Genomic DNA, 22,252 nt, shown 5'->3' with positions numbered 1-22,252 from the left:
TGCAATGACAATAACGTTGTATCTATCTATCTATCTATCTATCTATCTATCTATCTATCTATCTATCTATCTATCTATCTATCTATCTATCTATCTATCTATCTATCTATCTATCTATCTATTTCATATTTCCCCTCAAGTTCCCCTCTTTTCCATCAGACAGAGAATCTTCTCCTCTGACATAAGATCATGTTTAGCTTAAAGCATTATGTTTAAAGCAATAATAACACATCTCATGAATCACATGGAGGAATATTTCCCATATTACGCAAGTATATACCGATAAGGTATAACATTATGACCACTGACAGGTGAAGTGAATAACACTGATTATCTTTTCATCACAGAGCAACTGTTAGCGGTGGCAAGCAAGTGAACATTTTGTCCACAAAGTTAGAAACAAGAAAAATGAGCAAGCCTAAGGATTTGAGCAAGTTTGACAAGGGCCAAATTTTGATGGCTAGACAACTGGGTCAGAGCATCTCCAAAAATGCAGCTCTTGTATGGTGTTTATGACCTGCAGTGGTCATTATCTATCAAATGTGATCCAAGGAAGAAACAGTGGTAAACCTTCAACAGGTTCAAGGGATGCCAAGGCTCATCGAAGCACCTAGAGAGCGAAGGCTGGCCCATGTGTCCGATTCAACAGACAGGCTACAAATTGCTGTAAAAGTTAATGCTGGTTATGATGGAAAGGTGCTGGAATACACAGTGCAATGCAGTTGGTTGTGTATGGGGCTGCATAGCCACAGGCAAGTCAGTATGCCCATGCTGACCGATGTCCATTGCCGAAAGTGCCAAAAATAGGTACGTGAGCATCAGATCTGGACCATGGAGCAATGGCCCAGAAGCAGCCTGGCCTGATGAATAATGTTTTCTTTCACATCACATGGATAGCCATGTGCATGTGTCGCTCACCTGGGGAACACGTTGCACCGGGATGCACTATGATAAGGCAACCTTGTGTCCTTCCATCCACATGGATGTTACTTTTACATGTACCACCTACCTAAGCATTGTTGCAGACCATGTACACCCTTTTATGGAAACGGTATTCCCTGATGGCTGTGGCCTCTTTCAGCAGGATGTGTTCTACCACCAAGAAAATTGGTTCAGGAATGGTTTGAGGAGCACGAGTTTGCGGTGTTGACATAACCTCCAAATCTCAATTTAATTAAGCATTTGTATGATATGCTGAACAAGCGTCAGATCCAGAGGCCCCACCTTGCAACTTACAGGACTTAAAGAATCATTTTGATGCCAGATACCACAGCACACCTTCATGAGTTTAGTGTCCATGCCTCAAAAGGTCAGGGATGTTTTGGCAGCAAAAAGGGGAGCAATACAATGAAAGTGGTTATAATGTTAATGCTTGGTTAGTGTATATCCTAAATGTATTATGACTAAACAAGCATATTTAATAGTCAAAATTGGGGATTTTTTTTTTTTACACAAGCTGAAATGTAAAACCTTGAATTATTTCAAGTGGTTCATAATAGGTTTTATTGATTTAAAACATCATGGGTCATGGGTAGTTTAATGGAATATGTTATCCATGATGGACCCTGACCTGTCTCTCAAGCAACTACTTTATTATAACATACCCCAACCCGGTCATTAAAATCATAATCGCCCCACCTAGTGGATACACTTGGTAAATACAGCAGTATTTATTGCACAACTGGAACCAAATTCACTATTGTACAAGCTAATGTTCTGTGAAAATAAAAATTCACAATACTGCCATGTGGTACAAACTGAAGACATTTGACTGATTTGTAGCTGTCAGACAATCATGTAATTGTACTACTAGTTTAGCTAGTAACAGCACTTTTAGAAAGCCCCTAGAATGATCACCTAGTTAGCACAGTCAGTACACGATTTGAGACATTTTAAGCCACATTTCACCCATCAAGATGTCAGTGTTTGGGAGAAAAGCCACTCAGCCTTTACCACATATTCCGTGATTAAAACGCTCGAAACAGGTTCATATTCAGTGCAAATAATGAAAAGACAAGTGTTTTACTTCTGTTGGCCGTTTATTAGAATAAACAATATATGGAGGTTTATTTCTTGCCCTCCTCATCCTTGGACAGGTTTTTGATGATCTCTTCCTTCTTGGCCTGCAGTCGCTCCTCACGGCGTTTACGTGCCTCGCGGGTCTTTGAGCGACGAGCTTCAGCCTGGTCACTGCACAGATACAAGAGAAATGTTTATGGCTGACCAAATAAAGTTCCAAAACAGTGTGGAGAGACAAAGTGCAATTTTACAGGAACTAGTCATACTTTGGATTTTTGCCTAAAGGCTTCAGAACACTGAAGATAGCAATCTGATTGCTGGAAATCATTAACAGATGTGTGCACATTGATTGGTCATCAAACATGTCTATGCCCTTGTGTATGAATGTGGTCCTTAACCATGTGCACCAATGACACACTGACAATTTGAAAATTCAAGATATCACATGACAAATCTAATGCTTGAAATTTTAAAAACAGGCATACCTACACATTAGGAATTTTTTTTTTTTAATTATTTTATAAACTAGCATTAGGCTGTGCAATGCCAATGCAGTAAGGCATGGCACTGCTCTTCTGTTAGTATACAGCTTATTCATATACAAGCTTGACTCCATCATGGTTCGTAGTGGGTAATTTAAGTGCTCAAACATCAAGACATTGAAATTCTTTAACACCCCCCCCCCCCCCAAGTGGATTTAATTGCTTGGGGGGATTTATTGGGGGTTAATAAGCTTATTAGCCTAATGTTAGCTATACTGTAGACAAAGAAAAATGTTTAGTGCTACATTTAAATTTTTTTCCCCTCCTCAAAGTTCTTGTAGGCACTAAGATTTGACATGTGCAGCAAGTCATCTGGTGCTACTTACGAGAGAAGCTTCTTGCGGGCTCGGTCAGCCTTCAGCTTGTGAATGTGCTCCATGAGGATGCGCTTGTTCTTGAACACGTTACCTTTGGCCCGCAGGTACAGACTGTGGTACCTGCACACAAGAAACATTTACATAGCATTAACTCTCACTACCACAAGCTTCAGCTGCTACATGGTGTTTAAAACACATTGCGTGTTTATAATATATTATTATTATATATTATAATATATTTATAATTTAAAAAACTCAAGATCCCATTGGAGCAGATTTAGAAACCTGTAGGACGTGTTGGGCTTTCTTCCTCTTAGCCGCATACAAGCACTGAATTATCGTGATAAACTGATGGCAATTAATATTCATCACAACAGTCATGTTCCCTGATGGAAAGTACATTCACAGGTGCATCAGCAGAGCACTAAATCTAAAACCCACCTCAGCACAATAAATAGACCTGAATGCTATCTTGAGACACATGCAATGAACTGTGAATAATAAGGGTTTAGTGATAAAACCATATAATAGTAATATCACAAATTGTTAGAACACTGCTCTGAAGTATTTAAGTATAACTAATTTTAAGAATGACAATTACAAACATTAGTTTCAGCTGTTGTACTGAATAGTTACAATTTAAAAATGAAACACAGAATCTCTCTCCTCAGCTTTTGTGTAGGTAATTTGTTTGTACATTTATCTTAAAAAAGTACCACAATGTTGTCTTTTAACGTGTCTATTGTGCACATGGGTATTTTCCTGACAAACTTCATTAATGTGTGAGGCAAAACAACCATCAGCCTTGAAGCTACAATAAAGCAATAAACTATAACCTAAATAAAGCACACTACACATACATTAATCATACCCTAAGTGTCAATTCCAACCGTTTATTCCTGAGTAAGACAGATACTGGGCCTTACATGTGCCTGTCAATCTTTTTGGACTCCCTGTAGCGACGCAGCAGACGGCGGAGGATTCGCATACGACGCATCCAGCAAAGCTTCTCGGGCATACGAGCGTTCGCAGTACCCTTCCTCTTACCTGAAGAAAAACAGAAAAACCATTATCAGTGGTGTGCCATTTTCATTGAGGAAGTCATTAAGGAGGGTACAGTATCAGTATCACTGAACAAATCTGAAGCGGTCATACCGATGCCCATGTGGCGACCCTTGCGGCGAGCCAGCGTGTTTTTGCGGCAGCGAGCGCGAGAGTGCACCGTGACGGGCTTCTTGATGATGAGACCATCTTTCACCAGCTTTCTGATCGCCTGACCTGCAACACACAACCGACAAGTTCACATACATACAAACTACTGAAAGATCTCTGAAATCTGATTAAACTACCACAATACGCTCATCGCAGAACTTACGAGAGTTGGCGTTGGCGATCTCATTGGTTTCATTGGGATCAAGCCAGACCTTCTTTTTGCCACAGCGCAAGACGCTGGAGGCCAAGCGCTTCTGGAGCCTGAGCATGCTGAAACACACACACAGCAGTGTTAATCTTATGTCAGGCACATTTATCTGCTGTAAATCAGAATGCAAAATGATATGCCAAAACGTGTTAAACAATAGATAGCTCTGAACGTCTTTACTTGGTTTCACCTGTAGGATGATTGCATTTGGCAACAGTTCTATTACTTATAACTGATTACACAGCATGATGCTGATGATCAGTGATACTTGAGGAAAGGTTTTTTAAGAACACGTATACCGTGTAATTCTTGTTAATAAGAACATACCAAGGTAATACAGCCTATACAAAACAACTTGACTTCGTTTGAATCTATTTTTAACCACAGGGAGATTTTGGTAACTTTCTCCACACGGCTAACAAACCCGGCTAAGCGTCAAACCTGCTAGCTAACTAGCTAACAGTATCTAGTGCGGTTAGTTGAAGAAATAAGACGTCAACATTAGAAAGTCGGCGCTGTTCCGTGAGTTAATAAATGTATAAAAAACTCAAGCTAAACGCTATACCTCCAAACAATAGTTTTCAACCCAAACGCAAATATAAATTTACCTCAGAAAACAAGCGCACGTGACAGAAATAAAATGCCGCTAGTGGGGGGGGGCTGCGCGAGCCATGATACAATTCGAGGCCTGCGCGTGCGAACTGTTTTTTCGCGTTTAAATCCTTTTTAAGTGTAAACTATTAACCGCTTAGTGCCGTATTTAGTACACTAGAACGTACAACATTCATATTTACAGGGATTTGTGAGGCAACGTGACGTTTTAAATCTATTTGTGAACGTTTTTAACAGGAGCAGGACACAGCCTCTTACCTCATGGCTGCAGGTCTTAGAGAGAAAGGAAGGAGCAGGGGCTCCGGAGCCTACCATTATAACAGACAGGCGCACTCTGTACACGTAGAACAAGATAGAAAACCATGTAAAAAGATTAGAAAATGGAATTAAGTTTTATGACGTTATTAAAGTGGTTCTTTAAAAATATCTGCGTCTTTATTTCAAATCATAAAACGTGATATGTTTCATTTTAAACCGTAAAAAAAATCGTAAGACCCCTACGTTTGGTCAAAGTAGTACGTTCCAAAAATAAAGTCTCGCGATGAATCCGTCCCCTAGAACGAGGACAGTTCTAATAATCACCGCTAGGTGGAGTACAACAAGATGGCGTCTTACAGTAATAAATAATAAAAGAGGACCAACCATTGAATATAAATATTATTTTATACATGCAACTCTGCATGACTCTCTGTTATTTCATTATTTTTAAGGAACAATTTAAACTAACTGAAGTAGGTATTAAGGTTTGGTTTGCTCTTACTCCATCTCAGCCTCATTTCTATGATACATCCATATAAAAGTTAAATCAAATACATTTATCTTAGTTTGGGACATTTATTTTTTTTACTAATAGCTTCTATGTTGCTCATCAAACTTCCACTGTGAAGTCCAAAATCAGGCTAATATCAAGCCAAGAAAGAGGTCTTAGGACTGTAGAATGTAATAGTCAGATTGAGTCGAAGTTGAGACCAAAAACATCAAACTCTTTTCAAGACCAAGAATTTCTTTCAACTTGTTGGCCTCATTTGCGCATTGTGAAACATTATTTTTCAATTAGTCACATTCAAGACCAAGACTGTATTTAGTGAGACAAAGACTGAGAGTCTAAGTCAATACAGAAAACGTCTCAAGACCGAATTTGAGTTCTTCTCTATACTGAAACTTTGTGCTCTGGGTCTTTAGTCTAATAACAGAAATCATCTGAGGAATCACTGGATATCATCATATTGGCAAACATTGTCATAACACCAAACAATGCTCAACCACAAGGTTATTGGTGCATTGATGGTGAGAATCCCAAACTTACAAATCCCAAACTGGGGTCTGGCAGAGAAACATGACGCACATCCTTCAGATACCTGTGATGTGTTTCTGATCCCCAGCAAGACGACATCCTTACTTGTGACGCTCTGCATTTTTCACACCATACACCCAAAATAAAGCAGAAGACTTCTCACGGTCTAGTGGTCAATAAAGGAAGGGTAGTTCTTTGGGAACCGGTAAGTGCACTGGATTCAGAAAATACAGTGAGCATAATTCATAGAACGGTTTCCACCTGAAAGAAATAAAATCTTACATCATTTCCAAAATATAAACAAATTTTCATACATTTAATATTTTTTAGAACAGAGCAATCTTAACCAGGCAGTTACTAAGGATGAATGTATGAATAAAATATGTGAATACATACTGAAGCACCACATATTCCTGGTCTATGTATGAGGAAAGCGTATTCAAATATTTGATTCGTTTAAGAGGAACAAAACAAATTGGAATGTTCAGCTGTAGGAAAATGATCAACTTCCATGTGTTAAGGATGAACTTTGTTTCATCACTTGATTGTTTATTTATTTAAAAGCAGTCAGGACAGTCACAGAGACAGTTACACCCCCTGTATTTGTGTTAGGTGTTAACCAATCCTTAAAAAACACACAAGCCAGCTGTGAAAACAAACGGGGAAAAAAATTAAAATTTATTACAAAATCATAATACATCCTTGTGTGTGTGTATAATATATATATATAAACAAAAGTCAAATATGAACTGTGTCAGTATGTATTCCGTTGAGGTTATAATCTGAAAAAGAGGAAGAGGACAGAAATCCATTTGAAAGAAAAACACATCAGATCATACACCTTGACTACGTTCCAGTCTTGTGTGAATGTTATGTTCAGTCAGATACACTGTCTGGCTCCAAACTTCTAAATAAACACACTTCTTAAAGTAAATTAGCGCCCAGATTCTGAGCGATATGAGTCTGTTGGTGTTTTTTGTAATTGCTAGAGTGGCTAAAGCGTTTTCCACAGGTGCTGCAGGTGTATGGTTTCTCTCCCGTGTGGTAGCGCTGATGGATCTTCAGGTACCCCGACTGGCTGAAGCGTTTCCCACAAAGTGTACACAAGTATGGCTTCTCGCCAGTGTGCACACGCTTGTGCTTTTTAAAGTCTCCGGCGTGGCTGAAAGTGCGGCCACAGAGTGCGCAGCAGAAGCGTTTCTCCGCCCGCCGCATTCGGAAGCCACACCCACTCCTCCGGTATGATAAACCGTTTAACAACTCGTCACCTCTCGCCTCTGTGCTGTCTAAAACGGCATCGATCTGCTCCATGTCTTCAGTCATGAGTCTCTGCAAAGAGCCATTGAGTGCAAATGGGACGATGGCGCAGGACGTGCTCTGTGTCGTCATCTGCTCTGTTTGGTAAATTAAAGCTTGTGAAGTGTAATCGCGATACTCCTCACTTTCTGCTTCGGTTTTGATCACACTCGGGGTGAAGTCTGCTGCTATGATCCTTGTTTGTTCAGGCGAAGTTGCATCATGGGAAACATAGTCCGACACTGAAATCTTGGTTCGGATGCTGAATTGCGATGGAGTGGTCTGGACATTCGGCTCTGAATCTTCAAAGCAAGACTGCGATGATGAATGCACAACATGAGAAACGACAGGATTTGCATTCGGTTTATCTTTGCCACTTCCCGTCTCCAGCTTGAACTCGCTGTCCTTCTGGGTGACGTCGCCCGTTCCGCTTGTTAAAGAATCCGATTCGGTCCGTTTCACCGCGTTACAGCATACGACAGATTCCTCTGCACCTGTAAAACACAGTAAGACACAGTTAAACCACGTCGCTTGTGTAGTTAACACGTGTAGTTGTTTTCCTGTGACCGATTCTCACCGACGTGTCTGTTAGACGTGAGCTCCTGCAGCTCCTGTAACTTTCGCCTCAGTCTCTCGTTCTCCCTCTGCGTACGAGCCGTTTTCTCCTGATACTCGGACACCGTCTCCCTCACGGCTTCCAGTACCTCCTGCACCGCAGCCGTCAGCAACTTACTGACCCTGGCATTCAGACGCTCCACCTTCGACATGGCTGAAGCTCAGTTCACTTAACGATAACAGTAATTACCGGTATTACACGGTACCGCCGATGACGTCACGGTATCAACGACTAAATCGGACTGGACTTCGTATAAAGGTTTCACTTTTCCTGAGTGCGTCGTTTGTATAAAGTACAGTGAAACGTTACTATTCTAACATTGATCTCTTGACATATATCACACGGATGCACAAGCACCTCCTAGAACTGTTGGTTTTCGAGGTCGGTTATTGTTTACAAGCTAAACTAGCTAGCGATATTCGGCTAAAAGGGTATCGAGTTAAGCACGAAGGTAGCTGGATATAAATAATGAAGAATTATTTTTTGCGTCTCGCTTCTTTATGGTGTTATTTTGCGATTATATATCTCTAAACATACAGTATTTTCAGCACGAAATTGGCATCTATTGCCCCTTTTGCTCTTTTACTGCAAGCTAAAACCATCTCCGGTGAAAGTCAACAGACCGTATCCTAAATAGCTGCGCTTTAAAAACGAAGTGCACTACTTAGGATGCAGAATCCATGATAATTTAAAGGGTCAGTGCGCATGTTTGAGGAGTCAGATGCCCAATTGAGACACCGCCTCATGCTTGAACCCCTTCAACGGTACACGACTGCCTCCAAACCAGGGACGGTTGCCAGATTTTCCCAAAATATTCAATCATGTGTTTTAAATCGCCAAGGGTTGCCAATGCTTGAGATAACACCCATAGTTAATTTATATATATATATATATATATATATATATATATATATATATATATATATATATATATATATATATACACACACACACACACACACACTCACTGAACAGCATTTTCATATAAGTGTTTAATTCGTGGAGTCTAAATTTGTAAAAATAAATAAATAAACTGTTAAGGAGACTTGTATTAAAACATTAGAACATTACATGTATTTCTTTTAAGTGTTATTCTTGTGTCAACATCAGTAATCTATAGTAGTATAAACTGTAATATAACTGTGTATGAGCTGTTAATACAGAAATTAGTGCATTAATATTTACAGTCTGGACTATTGTCAGACACCAATAATGCACACCATTTGATCAGATTTTATTTTATTTATAGTTTTTATATATTTCTAAAACCCAGCTCCAATATTTGACGATCAATCCTGACATTGGGTAACTGTTTTTGTGGAGTTTTTTCCTGGCCTACACAGCACACACGAAAAATATTGCGGTCTGTAGTTTATTTTTTAAACACAAACCATCAGATTCTGTAGATACTGTTGTGCAGTTAATCCAATTACTTATATTTATGTAAATGATTTAGCTAAAGGTGGCTTATTAGGCTAAAGAGGGCAGGAGAAAATATTTATTAAACTGCAGGTTTGCCAAGGTGCTCTCAAGAGGTTAAAATACAGGCAATGAAGAGCTATTTAGACAGCAACTTCCCTAATTACCATGGGACTGCTTATCTATAGCTATCTATTGATGGTTTTGTCATATATCATGTTTTGAAATCGCCTTTGTGGGCTGAAGGATCTCTGTGGTGTGTTCATGGATTTAGACGTAGCACAAATAAAACAGTGCAGGTGAGCGCAATTTGATATTTAGTCATCAACAGCTCCACAAATGATATACAAAGGTTAACACAAATCATCACAAAAGTCAGCCATATTTACAGAGTTAAAAAACCTAAACAAAACCCAGCAACATTAGATGCATTGCACCATTCTGATATATAGAATCCAGATATATATAATACAGAATCTTAATCCCATTAAAGTCTTTAGAAAAAACAAAACAAAAAACAAAACAGCAAATACAGAAGTCTAAAATGGCAAAAACTTTTCAACATTTTGCAGAAAGCTTATAGAAACAAAACACAAGACATGTTATGGCTCGCTCTCTGGAGATACTTCGTCAAAGAGCGTGAGCAGGTTTTTGGGCCCAAAGCTGCGCTCAGAGTGTTTCGAAGAACTCAAGTTGATCGGACTGAGCCGGGGCGAGTGAGTGTTTAAAGAGGTCTGTGAGGGAGTGTGTGTAGGAGTGCATGCTGGGAGTGGAGTGGAGGTGCTTCCTACTGAGAATCTGGGCTGGAGTCTGTCGAAACAAAAAGAAACGCAAGAATTTAACACAATGATAGTCGGTTTCTTTACTTGTTTAACTATTCATATTAACGTTAAAGGTGGTGTGCACGATGTTTGAAAACTGCTTCAGAAAACTGAGTCAGGCCGACAAACAAAACAAACGTGTAGCCAATGAGCAGAAAGGGGTGTGTCTTCTCAATATGCGGTGGAGAGAGTGTTCAGTGCACAGTTGTGACATTAGCCGAAAGCAATTGAAACATTCACATGGCGGATAAAAATGAAAAGTGAAAAAAGGCTCCAAGTCTTCTGTTTATCCACAGCAACGTTATAACCTATGTCTCTAACGTTACCTCTGCCTCGGGTTCTAGGTGTTGACCGTCGTCTTTTTTATCGTAGTAATGTAGAGAGGCAGCTACAACCCAACTTTCCTCAAAATCAGCTTTCCTGCGCGTTGGACAAAATACACAAGTCTCTATGTGCGAACACCTAAGAGACAGATTCCAAGGGACCGTCTGCAAAGTGCAAAACCCGAAACGTGAATACTTTAAAAACAGTCAATAACTTCACTGTAATACACTGTACTGTTTTTTTATATGAAAAATCATAAAAATTATAGAAAAAGACATCCCCCAAATATGTGTTGTAGTATAACTATCAGGACATCAGTGGTGTGTGAGCTGAATTTGGTGAAAGTACAGTGTATTACAGTGAAGTTATTGACTGTTTTTATAGTATTCACTTTTCGGGTTTTGCACTTTGCAGATGGTCCCTTGGAATCTGTCTCAGGTGTATGTATGTATATAAATATACAGGAAAAATCTATTTAAATCGTAAAACAAATTTTTTGTGAAAAAAAAAAATATATATTTTAGGCCATATCGCCCAGCCCTATTATGCATCATGCAAAAGATAACAATTCTGAGCTATATTTGTGTTTATCTACAGGAAAAGAAAAAAAACAAAACTGTTGTCTAAACACAGATTAGGTTTGCAGAAAACCGTGAGAGCATCTTTTGAGAACTTTAATATCATGTTAAGTCAAATCTAAGATAATGTCATCCACTGCTGTCTTTTCCCGATAGGGGTCGTCACAGCAAATCATCTGTTTCCACCTAACTCCATCCTTGACATCCTCTATTCTCGCACAAGTTACCTTCATGTCCTCTTTCAGCACATCCATATATCCCCTCTTTAGCCTTACTCTTGACCTCTTACCTGGCAGCTCCATCTCCAACATCCTTCTATCAATATAACAATCTCCCTTCTCTGTACATGTCTAAACCATTTAAATCTAGTCTCTCTGACATTGTCCCCAAAACAGCCAACCTGAGCTGTCCCTCTGATGTGCTCGTTCCTGCCCATCCTCGTCACTCCTAAAGAGAACCTCAACATCTTCATCTCTGCTACCTCCATCTCTGCCTCATGTCATTTCCTTACTGCTACGGTCTCTAACCCATACAGCAGAGCTGGACTCAGACAATGCAAAGCTCAATAACAGCCAAATGTAATTTCAAAAACATTAGTCGAATTAGAGTTCTGCTTTAAAATTTATACGAGAAGTATACAAAAATAATGTATATGACCAAACTTTAGTGGTGCGCATGTTATACCTGTGTGCAAATGAAGAAGGTGAGTGTTCTAGCCCCAGCGGTCCTGGCAGAAATACTGGATCATCACTGGCTGACTCAGAGAGACTACTGCTGTGCTGCAGGACACTGAGGTCACCATCCACATCCCAGGAATCCCGAGGGGGTGTACGAGGAGCAGGAAGGTCACAGCGAGGAATCAGGGGAAGATTTAAGTATGAAAGCAGGCTGATGAGTGCAGTGAAGATATACTGAAAGAACGGAGTGACAAAAAACCTCACTATGTATTATAGTGACACTAGAGAGTTCACAATAATCAGTGATCAATAAAGATTCACAGAGCATACACTCTGATGTACTGATAGATTGATAAAAAGATATATAGACATTAGGGTTGGGAACCTAGAACCGGTTCTTATCTCTTAGCTCTTAATCAGAACCGGTTCTGTTTTTTAACAGGAACCGGAACCGTGCGGAATTGTTAAGTTTCGGTTCCAAACGCGGTTCCGAAGCGATGATGGACAAAGCACTGGGAGCGGTCACTTTAAATAACCACGTCTTACCTCATGAATATTAATTGTTTACACTGTTTACAGTCACGCAACCAAATTAACGCAGCTTACCACAGAAATCAGTCACTTGCACTGCTGTGCTGAGGTTCGCTTTGTGTTAAACATGTCTAAAAAAAAGTCTAAAGTGTGGATACATTTCCAAAGCTACAACAATGTAGGAAATCTACCCCCCGAGAGGGTTTTCTCCACACCTGGAGATACAATAAGCCAGGAAAGGTCTCGTCTTGTCCCAGAGAAAGTAGACATGTTCATTTTTTGTTCAATTGCTAACTGTTTTGCTAAGTTGTAATTCTGGATGTTAAATTTAATGTTGGATTTATTTAAATTTATATTGATATAAATTTAAATGCTCTGTTATTTAAAGAGTGAGTAATAAACACAAATGGAATTGTTTAAGTACTGTGCATTATTTTTCACATTTCTTTTTTTATGGAATCGGAATCAGAACCAGGAATCGTAAGGCAGAACTGGAACCGGAATCGGAAAATTTCTTTTGATACCCAACCCTAATAGACATATAGACAAACAAACAAACAGGGAAATACTTGGCAACTGCCAACTAGATAAATAAACAGACAGGCAGAGGGATAAATAAACAGATAGGTAGGCAGGCAGGCAGACAGAGAAAAAGAAACATATATCCACACAAACCTGTTAGTGTAAAAAAAAAAAACATTTAGAGATTATTTATTAAAGAAATAAACTGGAATGCATATATACAGTACAGTCAATAAGTAAGTATCTGGACATTGTCAAAGTTATGATTATTTTAGATGTCTATCTCCATGTTAAGTTAAGAATGACCTCAAAGTGGAGACTTTAATTCAAGACTATTTACATCCAACTAGGGTAGATCAGATCATGATCAGTTCCTTCCCTTCCTATCAATCTGGTTTTGTTTTAGTTCATATGTAGGACACTAGAAAAGCAGCTTTATCTTTTTTTTTCTATATAAAATAGTGAGATGGACTGTGCTCTTAAAACAGGAACATAGGAAGTGTTTACCTGGCCTAGGGTGAGTAGAGACAGCCAGCTCTCTCTGAGTCGGAGAGAGAGTTGGCGTCTCCACCTGTGTTTGCGAATGGATGGCAGAGACAGGAGTTGCTCCACTGAAGCTCTGTCTCTGGGGTCTGGAGCCAACATCAACCTAAGAACATGCTGCAGCTCTGGGGACAGGGCTAAACACAAACAAACAATTGTTAACATTTGAGATATCCTCTCTCTGTGTGTCTGACAGAACTGAGCTACCAAAATACAATCTAAATGAAATATCAATTTGAGCAATTTCTAAATATATAAACACATTAGTTACACATTGTTACATTTGTGGGATGAGAATAGACAAACCATTAGTGAACTCTGAGGGCAAATAGCCCTTCCTGAGCTGCTGCCACCCCTCTCCTCCTTTAGGAACCTCTATACTGCATGCCAGCTCCAGGATGGTCACGCCAAGGCTAATGGAAAATAAACAGATTAGCATTAGACAGATCATATTTGACAAACTGTATAGAAATAACAGACTTGCCCACCAATCAGGAACAAGTATAATAAAGTACACCAACATAAATACATACTGTATAATATATTTCATGTTTTGGGAGTGAAATAGACCTGAAGATGTCTGCTGCAGATCCGTATTCTCCCCTGAGCAGTTCAGGAGCCATGTAGCGTGGATCTCCTTCCTGTGCATCGGCATTCTCCTTTTTCCCTTGTGCCTTAACTTGCTTTGTCTCTTTCCCTTGCTCCAGCTCCAGCAGCAGGCCAAAGTCCCCTAATTTGAGTCGGCCAGAGTGAGTGAGGAACACGTTGGCTGGTTTAAGGTCAAGGTGGGCAAACCCTTGCGAATGTAGGTGTCTCAGAGCTAACAGCAGATCACACAGGTATTCCCATGCACAATGCTCAACTACAGGAAATACACAAATATATAAACAGTGAATATCAATAATTTGTATCAGATTTGATTTAGCATCATATGTAATGATATGGTGACAGGAAATGCTCAGCGGCTAACCAGTCGTCATGGGCTGTGTCTCAGCATGCAGCAGCAAACTCATGCAGCACAGCTCAGTCTGGATGTAGAGCCGCTCTGCCTCCTCCCAGGCAGCGCAGAAGCCCAGCACATGAGGATGAGGATGGAGACGCTCATGATTCAGAGCCTCTCGAAGACAGCGTGCTCGCTCGCTCTCACCGCGGAAACGCTGGGCTGAGCGCTTCACCGCATACTCACGCCCATCAATGACACTGCGGACCTGAAGCACAAACCAAGACCGGACAGTTTGGAGTAAACATATGTAAACATTGCATGTATATTCTTTTACAGAATGTAGCTGATCAGCCAGATATTTGCTGATATCACTATTGGTTTCAGTGCATCACTAGACAAACTATCAGTATTGTAAGAAGTTGTATGATTTATTAATGGCACTTCACTACTCATCAGTAAGACATCAGAAAAACATGATCTGTCTCACCTTGTAAACCTCCCCAAAAGAACCATGCCCGATGAGGCCAAGGTTGACAAAGCACTGGCTGAAGAAGGACTGTGGCTTGCTAGGATCATAGATGGTAACTGGCGGCGGTCTTTTGATCAGAGCCGGAGACAGAGGTGTCCAGCAGGACCGGCGCTGAGGGAAAACTCGACTCAGGGGAGGACAGCCTTTCGATGGAGGCCGGGGAGGGAGCAGATGAGAGAGGGGTCGAGAGGGAGAGACAGACGACGAAGAGAGGGAGGACGAAGAGAACGGGAGACGGCGCTTCTTCAGGGAGAAAGACTCAGCGTGAGTGAAGTGGACAGGAAGAGGAAGTGGAGTGCCCACAGATTTGGTTTCCTCACCCACAGCCATAGATCTGAAATCTGAAAACACACCAGAATTATGCTTATTAACTCGGTGACGTAAGTGAAATAAACGTAATAGCTATTAATTCAGTTTTTTTATTATTATTATTTATTTCTGAGCATATACAGTGAAACCAGGTCAAGTGCATGTACCAATTAATTGTCCATTTAGACATCAAATACAGTCCAGTGACGCTTTAAACAGCTTCTAATTCACTTAACCTTATAATTATATATTATATTATATACAAATATATGAGTATAAAATAGATAAAAGACTTACACTTTCTGTTAGCCCAGGAGCTAACTACCTTAGCTCAGCTTCTCTGACAGCTGTTTGTCAACAACGTCCATAACTCTTCTGACAAACCCGTGTCGTTATTAGCCATTCATAATACGTTATTTAGTCAGTATTACGTTTGCTGCTTAGCTTAACTTAGCTTAGCTAAAATGCTAAAAAATAATCTGAATTTCTAACTTGCTACTTTTTCTCTCCTGCTCTCGCGCTGCAAACAAGTTTCAAAAATCTCTGGCACGCGCCAAAACAGGTGATGACGTATGCAGTTGCGAGTGGGGGAGGGGATATATTATGAAAAACAGAGTTGCCAGATCGGAGCGTTTTATGAATACTTCGTGAACACTTTTGTGAACGCGTCATACCAGCAACCTAAAATATCCAATCTGGCAACCTTTGCGAACAACTAAAGAAGCGAATATATTGTAAATATGATTTTTTTAATTATATAAAAATATATATTTATATATGATATTATAATATATAACATACTATATAGTATTATAATATAATATATTACGTTATATTTTATATATATAAAATCTGATATGTCGAACGGTTTCTGGTAACCAGGGGTATGCGCGTAAATGACGTCATATCGCAGCGGTGCATTGTGGGATTGCGGAGGAGTGGGGCGGTGAATGGTGCAAACACAACTTCAGAAATGGTGAGTAAACGTTAGCTTCATCAAATATTATCCCTGGTTTGTGCACGTCGATTCTCACGTACTAACCGTCCTTTAAAAAAAAGAAACAGAAATGTCGTTAGTTTATTAAATCGTAGAGCTTGGCGTTTGTTGCTTTCAAAACGGGCCGATTCTCATATTATCCGTTAGTCCCTACATTGGTTTGGAACATAAAGGGGTGACTCACACTAACTAGTGCACTCGATATCTAATAAGGAGCGGTTTGAGATACGGCCAAACGAATGTAGCTTAAAGGCTACAGGCTTGTTAGCAGGCTGTATGTTTTGTGTTCATAAAAACGCGACTTGGATTTAACCGCAGACATATTGTGAAAATGTCGCGGTTTGTTTTTTATTTATTTATTTATTTATTGATATTCTTTTATTCAATGTGTAGCTCTGTTTCTGTCGCAGCTGCTCAGCGCACAGGCCTCGTTAGCATAATGCTAACTGGGGTCTTTTACCACAAGTTTCCACCCGCAATAAGGAGTCTGTTGAATACAATTATAATCATTTTAACATTAAAAAAGAAAAAACAGAACACTTTAAAGTCTTATTCGAAAGGCTGATACTGTGTCAAGCAATCAAAAGGAGATTAAAAAAGTGCTATAATGTAGTTCGTAAAATGTCAGAACCAGAATCAGCTTTAGAGTCAGAATTCTCTGCGTATTCTGTGCGCAGACACACAAGGAATTTGTTGTGGTTTCTAAGGTGCTCTTGTTCCATACATACGTGTGTATACACACACACACACATACATGTATCTCTCCCATTTTATATATATATATATATATATATATATGTATGTATGTATATACATATATACACATATATATGTATATACATACATATATACATACATATATATATATATATATATATATATATATATATATATATATATATATATATATATATATAATGTGTGTGTGTGTGTGTATATAGATAGATAGAGAGTTGTGTGTCTATATGTATGTATGTGTGTGTACGTATGTATGTATATTTGTGTATATATACACATACATTTTTTTTTTTGGCAGACGCCCTTATCCAGAGCGACGTACATAAGTGCTTAAATCTCTATCATTGGATACATTAATGCTGGTTCACTAGGTTACATACTTAAGATACCATGAGTTTAAAACATTGTTCAAAGCTACAGTGAATTATTTTTTTTTAATGCAAAAAATAGCGAAAGATGTGCTAGTAGAAGTTTTTCCTGAATAAGTAGTTCTTCAACCGTCGCTTGAAAATAGCCAGTGACTCAGCTGTCCAGACCCCTAGGGGAAGTTTATTCCACCATGTTGGTGCCAGAACAGAAAAGAGTCTTGTAGTATACTTGCCTCTTACCCTGAGAGATGGTGGAACCAGTTGAGCAGTGCTGGTAGATCCGAGGGTGCGGGGTGCAGTGCGACGAGTGATGGGGCTTTGAGGTAAAAGGGAGCTGGTCCGTTTTTGGCTTTGAATCTGATGTGTGCAGCTCCGAAAGCCTGTGGAGGGATTGCAGCAGTGGGGTGGTGAACTTTAAAAAAAAAAAGCCATGTAGCTGCATTTTGGATCATTTGCAGAGGACGGATTGCGTTCATAGGTAGACCTGCCAGCAGTGCATTGCAGTAATCCAGTCTAGAAAGGACAAGAGACTGAACAAGTACCTGAGCAGCCTGTGTGGACAAAAATGGCCGAATCCTTCTAATGTTGTAGAGAAGAAACCGACATGAGTGAGTCACATTAGCAACATGAGAGTAAAAGGACAGTTGATTGTCCATGGTTACCCCAAAGTTGCGAGCTGTGGCTGAAGGGGAGATCAGATTGTGCAGGGATATAGCAATGTCATGACCTGTGGATGAATCACCTGGGATAAAAAGCAGTTCAGTTTTGCTAGGATTGAGCTTTGACTGATGAGCAGTCATCCATGATATTTCTGCAAGACATGCTGAGTATCTGAGTGTGGGAAAGAGAAGATAAGTTGTGTATCATCAGCATAGCAGTGGTAAGAGTACCCATGTGAAGAAATAACTTCACTAAGAGAGTGAGTATACAGGGAGAAAAGAAGAGGACCAAGTACTGAGCCCTGTGGGACACCATTGGAGAGTCTGCATGGAGCAGATGTCGCACTCTTCCATGTTACCTGATATGAGCATCCTTCCAGGTAAGAAGCAAACCATTCCCAAGCTGATCTGCAAATCCCGAGACTCCTGAGGGTTATCAAACGCTGCTGAAAGGTCAAGGAGGATAAGGACGGATGACAGTTTGGCAGATCTAGCAGCATGTAGTTTCTCAAAGACATCCAAAAGGGCTGTCTGTGTGGAATGAGCTGCTTTAAAGCCAGACTGGTTGGGATCTTGGAGGTTGTTCTGTGAGAGATAGACAGACAGTTAATTATAGACAATGCGTTCAAGAATTTTTGAAAGAAACGAGAGAAGTGATACCGGTCTGATGGATCCTGAGCAGGTTTCTTTAGGATGGAAATAACCCTTGTTAACAGTTATAGAAGAGCATAGATCCGACTTGATAACAGCTGAGTAAAACTGTCATATGTGCCAGTGGCAGGTTGCATTTTTCAGTTGACGCGGGGGTGTTTGGTCGTGTTGTACGATAGTCCTATATAGTCTAATCTGCTGCTAAGTTTGATTAGATTGACCAGGGTTGTGGAGTATCTTGGATGCCTGGCTGTTGTTCAAATGTATATTATAATGCGAGTACATGTGTGTTTTCTCTCCACAGGACGTGTTTTTAATGATCAGGCGTCATAAGACGACCATCTTTACTGACGCGAAAGAGTCTACGACTGTTTACGAGCTGAAGCGTATTGTTGAGGGCATCCTGAAGAGACCGCCTGAGGACCAGAGGCTTTACAAGGTAGTGTTTACATTGTGTAGACCCTACTCTGTGACATTCACTCTGTTTGTGATGCAATATTAATATACACTCAGTAATATTCACTCTGCACTCATTAGCATTCACTGTACATTCCTTGATGTACACTGTGCTCTATAAATTATATACCTATTTGAATATGTTAACAATGTGCTCATTAACATTAGCAGTGATCACATTACAACTAACCATACATTTATCAATATTATCAGTTTGCTCATTAATATTCACCACATGCTCATTGATATTCACCGTTCACTCATCAGTGTACACTCATTTATTCAGAATGGGCCTGATAATGTTCGCTGTGCGCTCTTTAAGGTTCGCTGTGCGCTCTTTAAGGTTCGCTGTGCGCTCTTTAAGGTTCGCTGTGCGCTCTTTAAGGTTCGCTGTGCGCTCTTTAAGGTTCGCTGTGCGCTCTTTAAGGTTCGCTGTGCGCTCTTTAAGGTTCGCTGTGCGCTCTTTAAGGTTCGCTGTGCGCTCTTTAAGGTTCGCTGTGCGCTCTTTAAGGTTCGCTGTGCGCTCTTTAAGGTTCGCTGTGCGCTCTTTAAGGTTCGTGAAAATGAATGAGTGTATAGTGAACATTATTCACTCATTGTTCGTTGTTTACTCATTCATTTTCACAATACACTAATTACAATTAACGGTGTATTCATCAATATTGATGGCATACTTATTAATATTCAAAACACGCTTACTATTCACTCACTATCAGTGTACACTCGTTACTATTCAGCATGGGCCTACAAAGGTGATGTACTCTACTGAGTACACTAAAGTAGTGTTTGGTTCCAGATGTGATCCTGTGTGGGTCTGGGACTTTTATTAATGTCTGATAAAACCAGGTGTGTGTGAATGACCATCTTTAACTCTGTATGTATGTGTTTTACAGGATGATCAGCTGCTAGATGACAGTAAAACACTGGGAGATTGTGGGTTTACTAGTCAGACAGCCAGACCTCAGGCTCCTGCTACAGTCGGACTTGCCTTCCGAATTAGTGGTATGTCTCATTTTAGCACAGCGATAACCATCTTGTGTGTCTGGATAAAGAACATGGGAGCTTAAATGATGATGATATGAAGATAAATAATAATAAAAAGAGATTTATTTAAACTTAAGCTTAATGTACACGGTTAAGCAAAGAAATAAAATATATTTGTGTGTGCACGCAGATGATGCATTTGAGCAGCTACAAGTAGATCCCTTCTCAAATCCTCCTGAGCTTCCTGATGTAATGAAGCCTCAGGATTCAGGCAGCACAGCCAACGAGCAGTCTGTGCAGTAAAAACGTGAAGAACACAACACAACTGGAGAAGGGGAAATCTGCCGCTCTGTTACAAGGAGGTTCCACCTGGACTGAGCACTCAGAAGGGGTCAGGGGTTTCAGAAACCAAAAAAACAGGACACAGCCGACCCCACCCCCACCCCATCCTATATACATTCAGTACACATACACACACACACACACACACACACACACACACACACACCATCCAGCTTAATAAATTTCCTTGTTAATTCTGAACTGATGCTCATTTCCACTTTACTTTGTCTGACACAAGCAAGCGCACACACACACACACACACACACTCTTATGTTAAATCTATACGCGGCTTGTTTTTGCAGTGTAGAGACATTTGTGTTGATAGTGTTCATTAAAACAAAGAAAATGCGATTGTTTTTTGCAGTAAGAGAGATTGTGATGTTTGACGGAGACGCATGCGGGAATTACAGCATATTTTTCACTCAAGCCTGCATCTATAGTGCATTATGTAATTTATCTTTTTTTTTTTTTAAGTATGAATTAAACAACCCTTTTATGCACTGATATTAAAGATCTGAATTTTACATCTGTTGCATTTCTGTTTTTTGTTGTTTTTTTAATGTATGAATGTTATGTTTTATAAATGATGCTTATGGTGATGAGGAAATAGTGTATATGTATTAAAAATCCCAAATTTGGTGCAAGAGCACTAATTAATGCCTCCTTGAATTCACAATCCTATGTCCCCCAGCCTGTGACACTGACATCAATTCAGTCCCTCAGAATGGGTGAAAATGTCAGCTCTCTTTCCGTAGACCAGTCCTGTTTTTAGTGATTTTCAATTTGTAGTATCTTATTCATTATACGATGCTGTAAAGAATGGTGTTTTAAGTTACCATAGCCTCCCTCTCAGCTAAAATCAGCCTGGTTATTCTCTTCTGGTATTCCAGATCGACAATTTGTTTCAACCTATAGGAATGTTGCTGAGTGGAATTTGTTTTGTGCCTCTTTTGAATATACTTTCAGAAAAGTCATATCCATTAGGAGAAGTTAGAATGTCAAATATTTAATTTAGACGGGGGGCCCATACACATCTGTTTTCTGTGCAATTCCAGTTAGAGTTTCAAGTGTATTTTTCATATGTACAGATGTCAGTGACATATAATTGCAATACAATTAAATGCTTAGGTGAAGCTTAGGTGACCTACAGTAATATAATTTAAACAATAAAAAGAGCAAAAGTAAAAAAAGTGCAAGTAGGTGCAATTATTACTGGTAAATTGTGCAGGACCAGCAAGTAAGGTACAAAATATGATTGTGATGATTGTGTAGTCTCAGTATGTTAGCAATCCAACAATATGTTGTGGATAGAGTCATACAGCAGTTGTGTTGGTATTAAAGTTTGGTAAGGATTGCAGGACCTGCAGGTAGAAATTGTTCTTCAGATTGTTTCTTGATTGGATACTTTGGTACCACCTGTTTGATGGCAGTTTGTTGAACAGGCTATGTGCTGTGCCTGGGGTCATTTGTAAGTTTACGAGCCTTCTTCAGACGTCTTTTAAGGCTGTAAATTGTTTCCAATGGTCTCATGACTGTTTGGACGACCTTTCGATCTAGTGCTGTGCAGCTGCCATAGAAGACAGTAAGTTATCTGGTTAGGATGCTCTCAATTGTGCACCTGTAGAAATTGGTGTGGATTCTGGGCGGAGGCCAAACTTCTTGAATCCCTGCAGGAAAGTACCAATTCTCACCAATACATCAATTAGATAGAAACTCCAAAATCAATTTGCACAGGTGAAAGGTT

General features: G+C 39.7%; 4 protein-coding genes across 4 annotated transcripts; 1 reads left to right on the top strand and 3 right to left on the bottom strand.

Moving 5' to 3' along the window:
* Positions 1-2,020: 2,020 nt before the first annotated feature.
* Positions 2,021-5,216, bottom strand: LOC113650592 (60S ribosomal protein L19). Its single transcript, XM_027159012.2, has 6 exons — positions 5,169-5,216; positions 4,254-4,360; positions 4,034-4,156; positions 3,805-3,925; positions 2,888-2,998; positions 2,021-2,190 (listed from the first exon to the last, which is right to left on the bottom strand). Exons 1-6 carry the CDS (start codon positions 5,171-5,173, stop codon positions 2,067-2,069), a joined length of 591 nt encoding a protein of 196 aa, XP_027014813.1. The 5' UTR covers positions 5,174-5,216; the 3' UTR covers positions 2,021-2,066.
* A 1,651-nt stretch (positions 5,217-6,867) lies between these two features.
* Positions 6,868-8,875, bottom strand: LOC113650600 (zinc finger protein with KRAB and SCAN domains 3-like). Its single transcript, XM_027159021.2, has 2 exons — positions 8,078-8,875; positions 6,868-7,994 (listed from the first exon to the last, which is right to left on the bottom strand). The coding sequence occupies exons 1-2, from the start codon at positions 8,265-8,267 to the stop codon at positions 7,129-7,131; spliced, it is 1,056 nt and encodes a 351-aa protein (XP_027014822.1). The 5' UTR covers positions 8,268-8,875; the 3' UTR covers positions 6,868-7,128.
* A 960-nt stretch (positions 8,876-9,835) lies between these two features.
* pkmyt1 (protein kinase, membrane associated tyrosine/threonine 1) lies at positions 9,836-15,888 on the bottom strand. The gene is made up of 8 exons (XM_027159092.2): positions 15,610-15,888; positions 14,962-15,344; positions 14,502-14,739; positions 14,102-14,393; positions 13,838-13,944; positions 13,496-13,668; positions 11,943-12,169; positions 9,836-10,345 (listed from the first exon to the last, which is right to left on the bottom strand). The coding sequence occupies exons 2-8, from the start codon at positions 15,331-15,333 to the stop codon at positions 10,138-10,140; spliced, it is 1,617 nt and encodes a 538-aa protein (XP_027014893.2). The 5' UTR covers positions 15,334-15,344; positions 15,610-15,888; the 3' UTR covers positions 9,836-10,137.
* Positions 15,889-16,194: 306 nt separating this feature from the next.
* On the top strand, positions 16,195-21,032 carry LOC113650649 (elongin-B). Its single transcript, XM_027159094.2, has 4 exons — positions 16,195-16,288; positions 19,030-19,164; positions 20,075-20,183; positions 20,356-21,032. The coding sequence occupies exons 1-4, from the start codon at positions 16,199-16,201 to the stop codon at positions 20,466-20,468; spliced, it is 447 nt and encodes a 148-aa protein (XP_027014895.1). The 5' UTR covers positions 16,195-16,198; the 3' UTR covers positions 20,469-21,032.
* The last annotated feature ends 1,220 nt before the right edge of the window (positions 21,033-22,252 follow it).

The sequence above is a fragment of the Tachysurus fulvidraco genome, chromosome 8 (genome assembly GCF_022655615.1).
Source record: "Tachysurus fulvidraco isolate hzauxx_2018 chromosome 8, HZAU_PFXX_2.0, whole genome shotgun sequence".
Classification (NCBI taxonomy): domain Eukaryota; kingdom Metazoa; phylum Chordata; class Actinopteri; order Siluriformes; family Bagridae; genus Tachysurus; species Tachysurus fulvidraco.
This window is presented reverse-complemented; position numbering and strand designations above follow the sequence as displayed.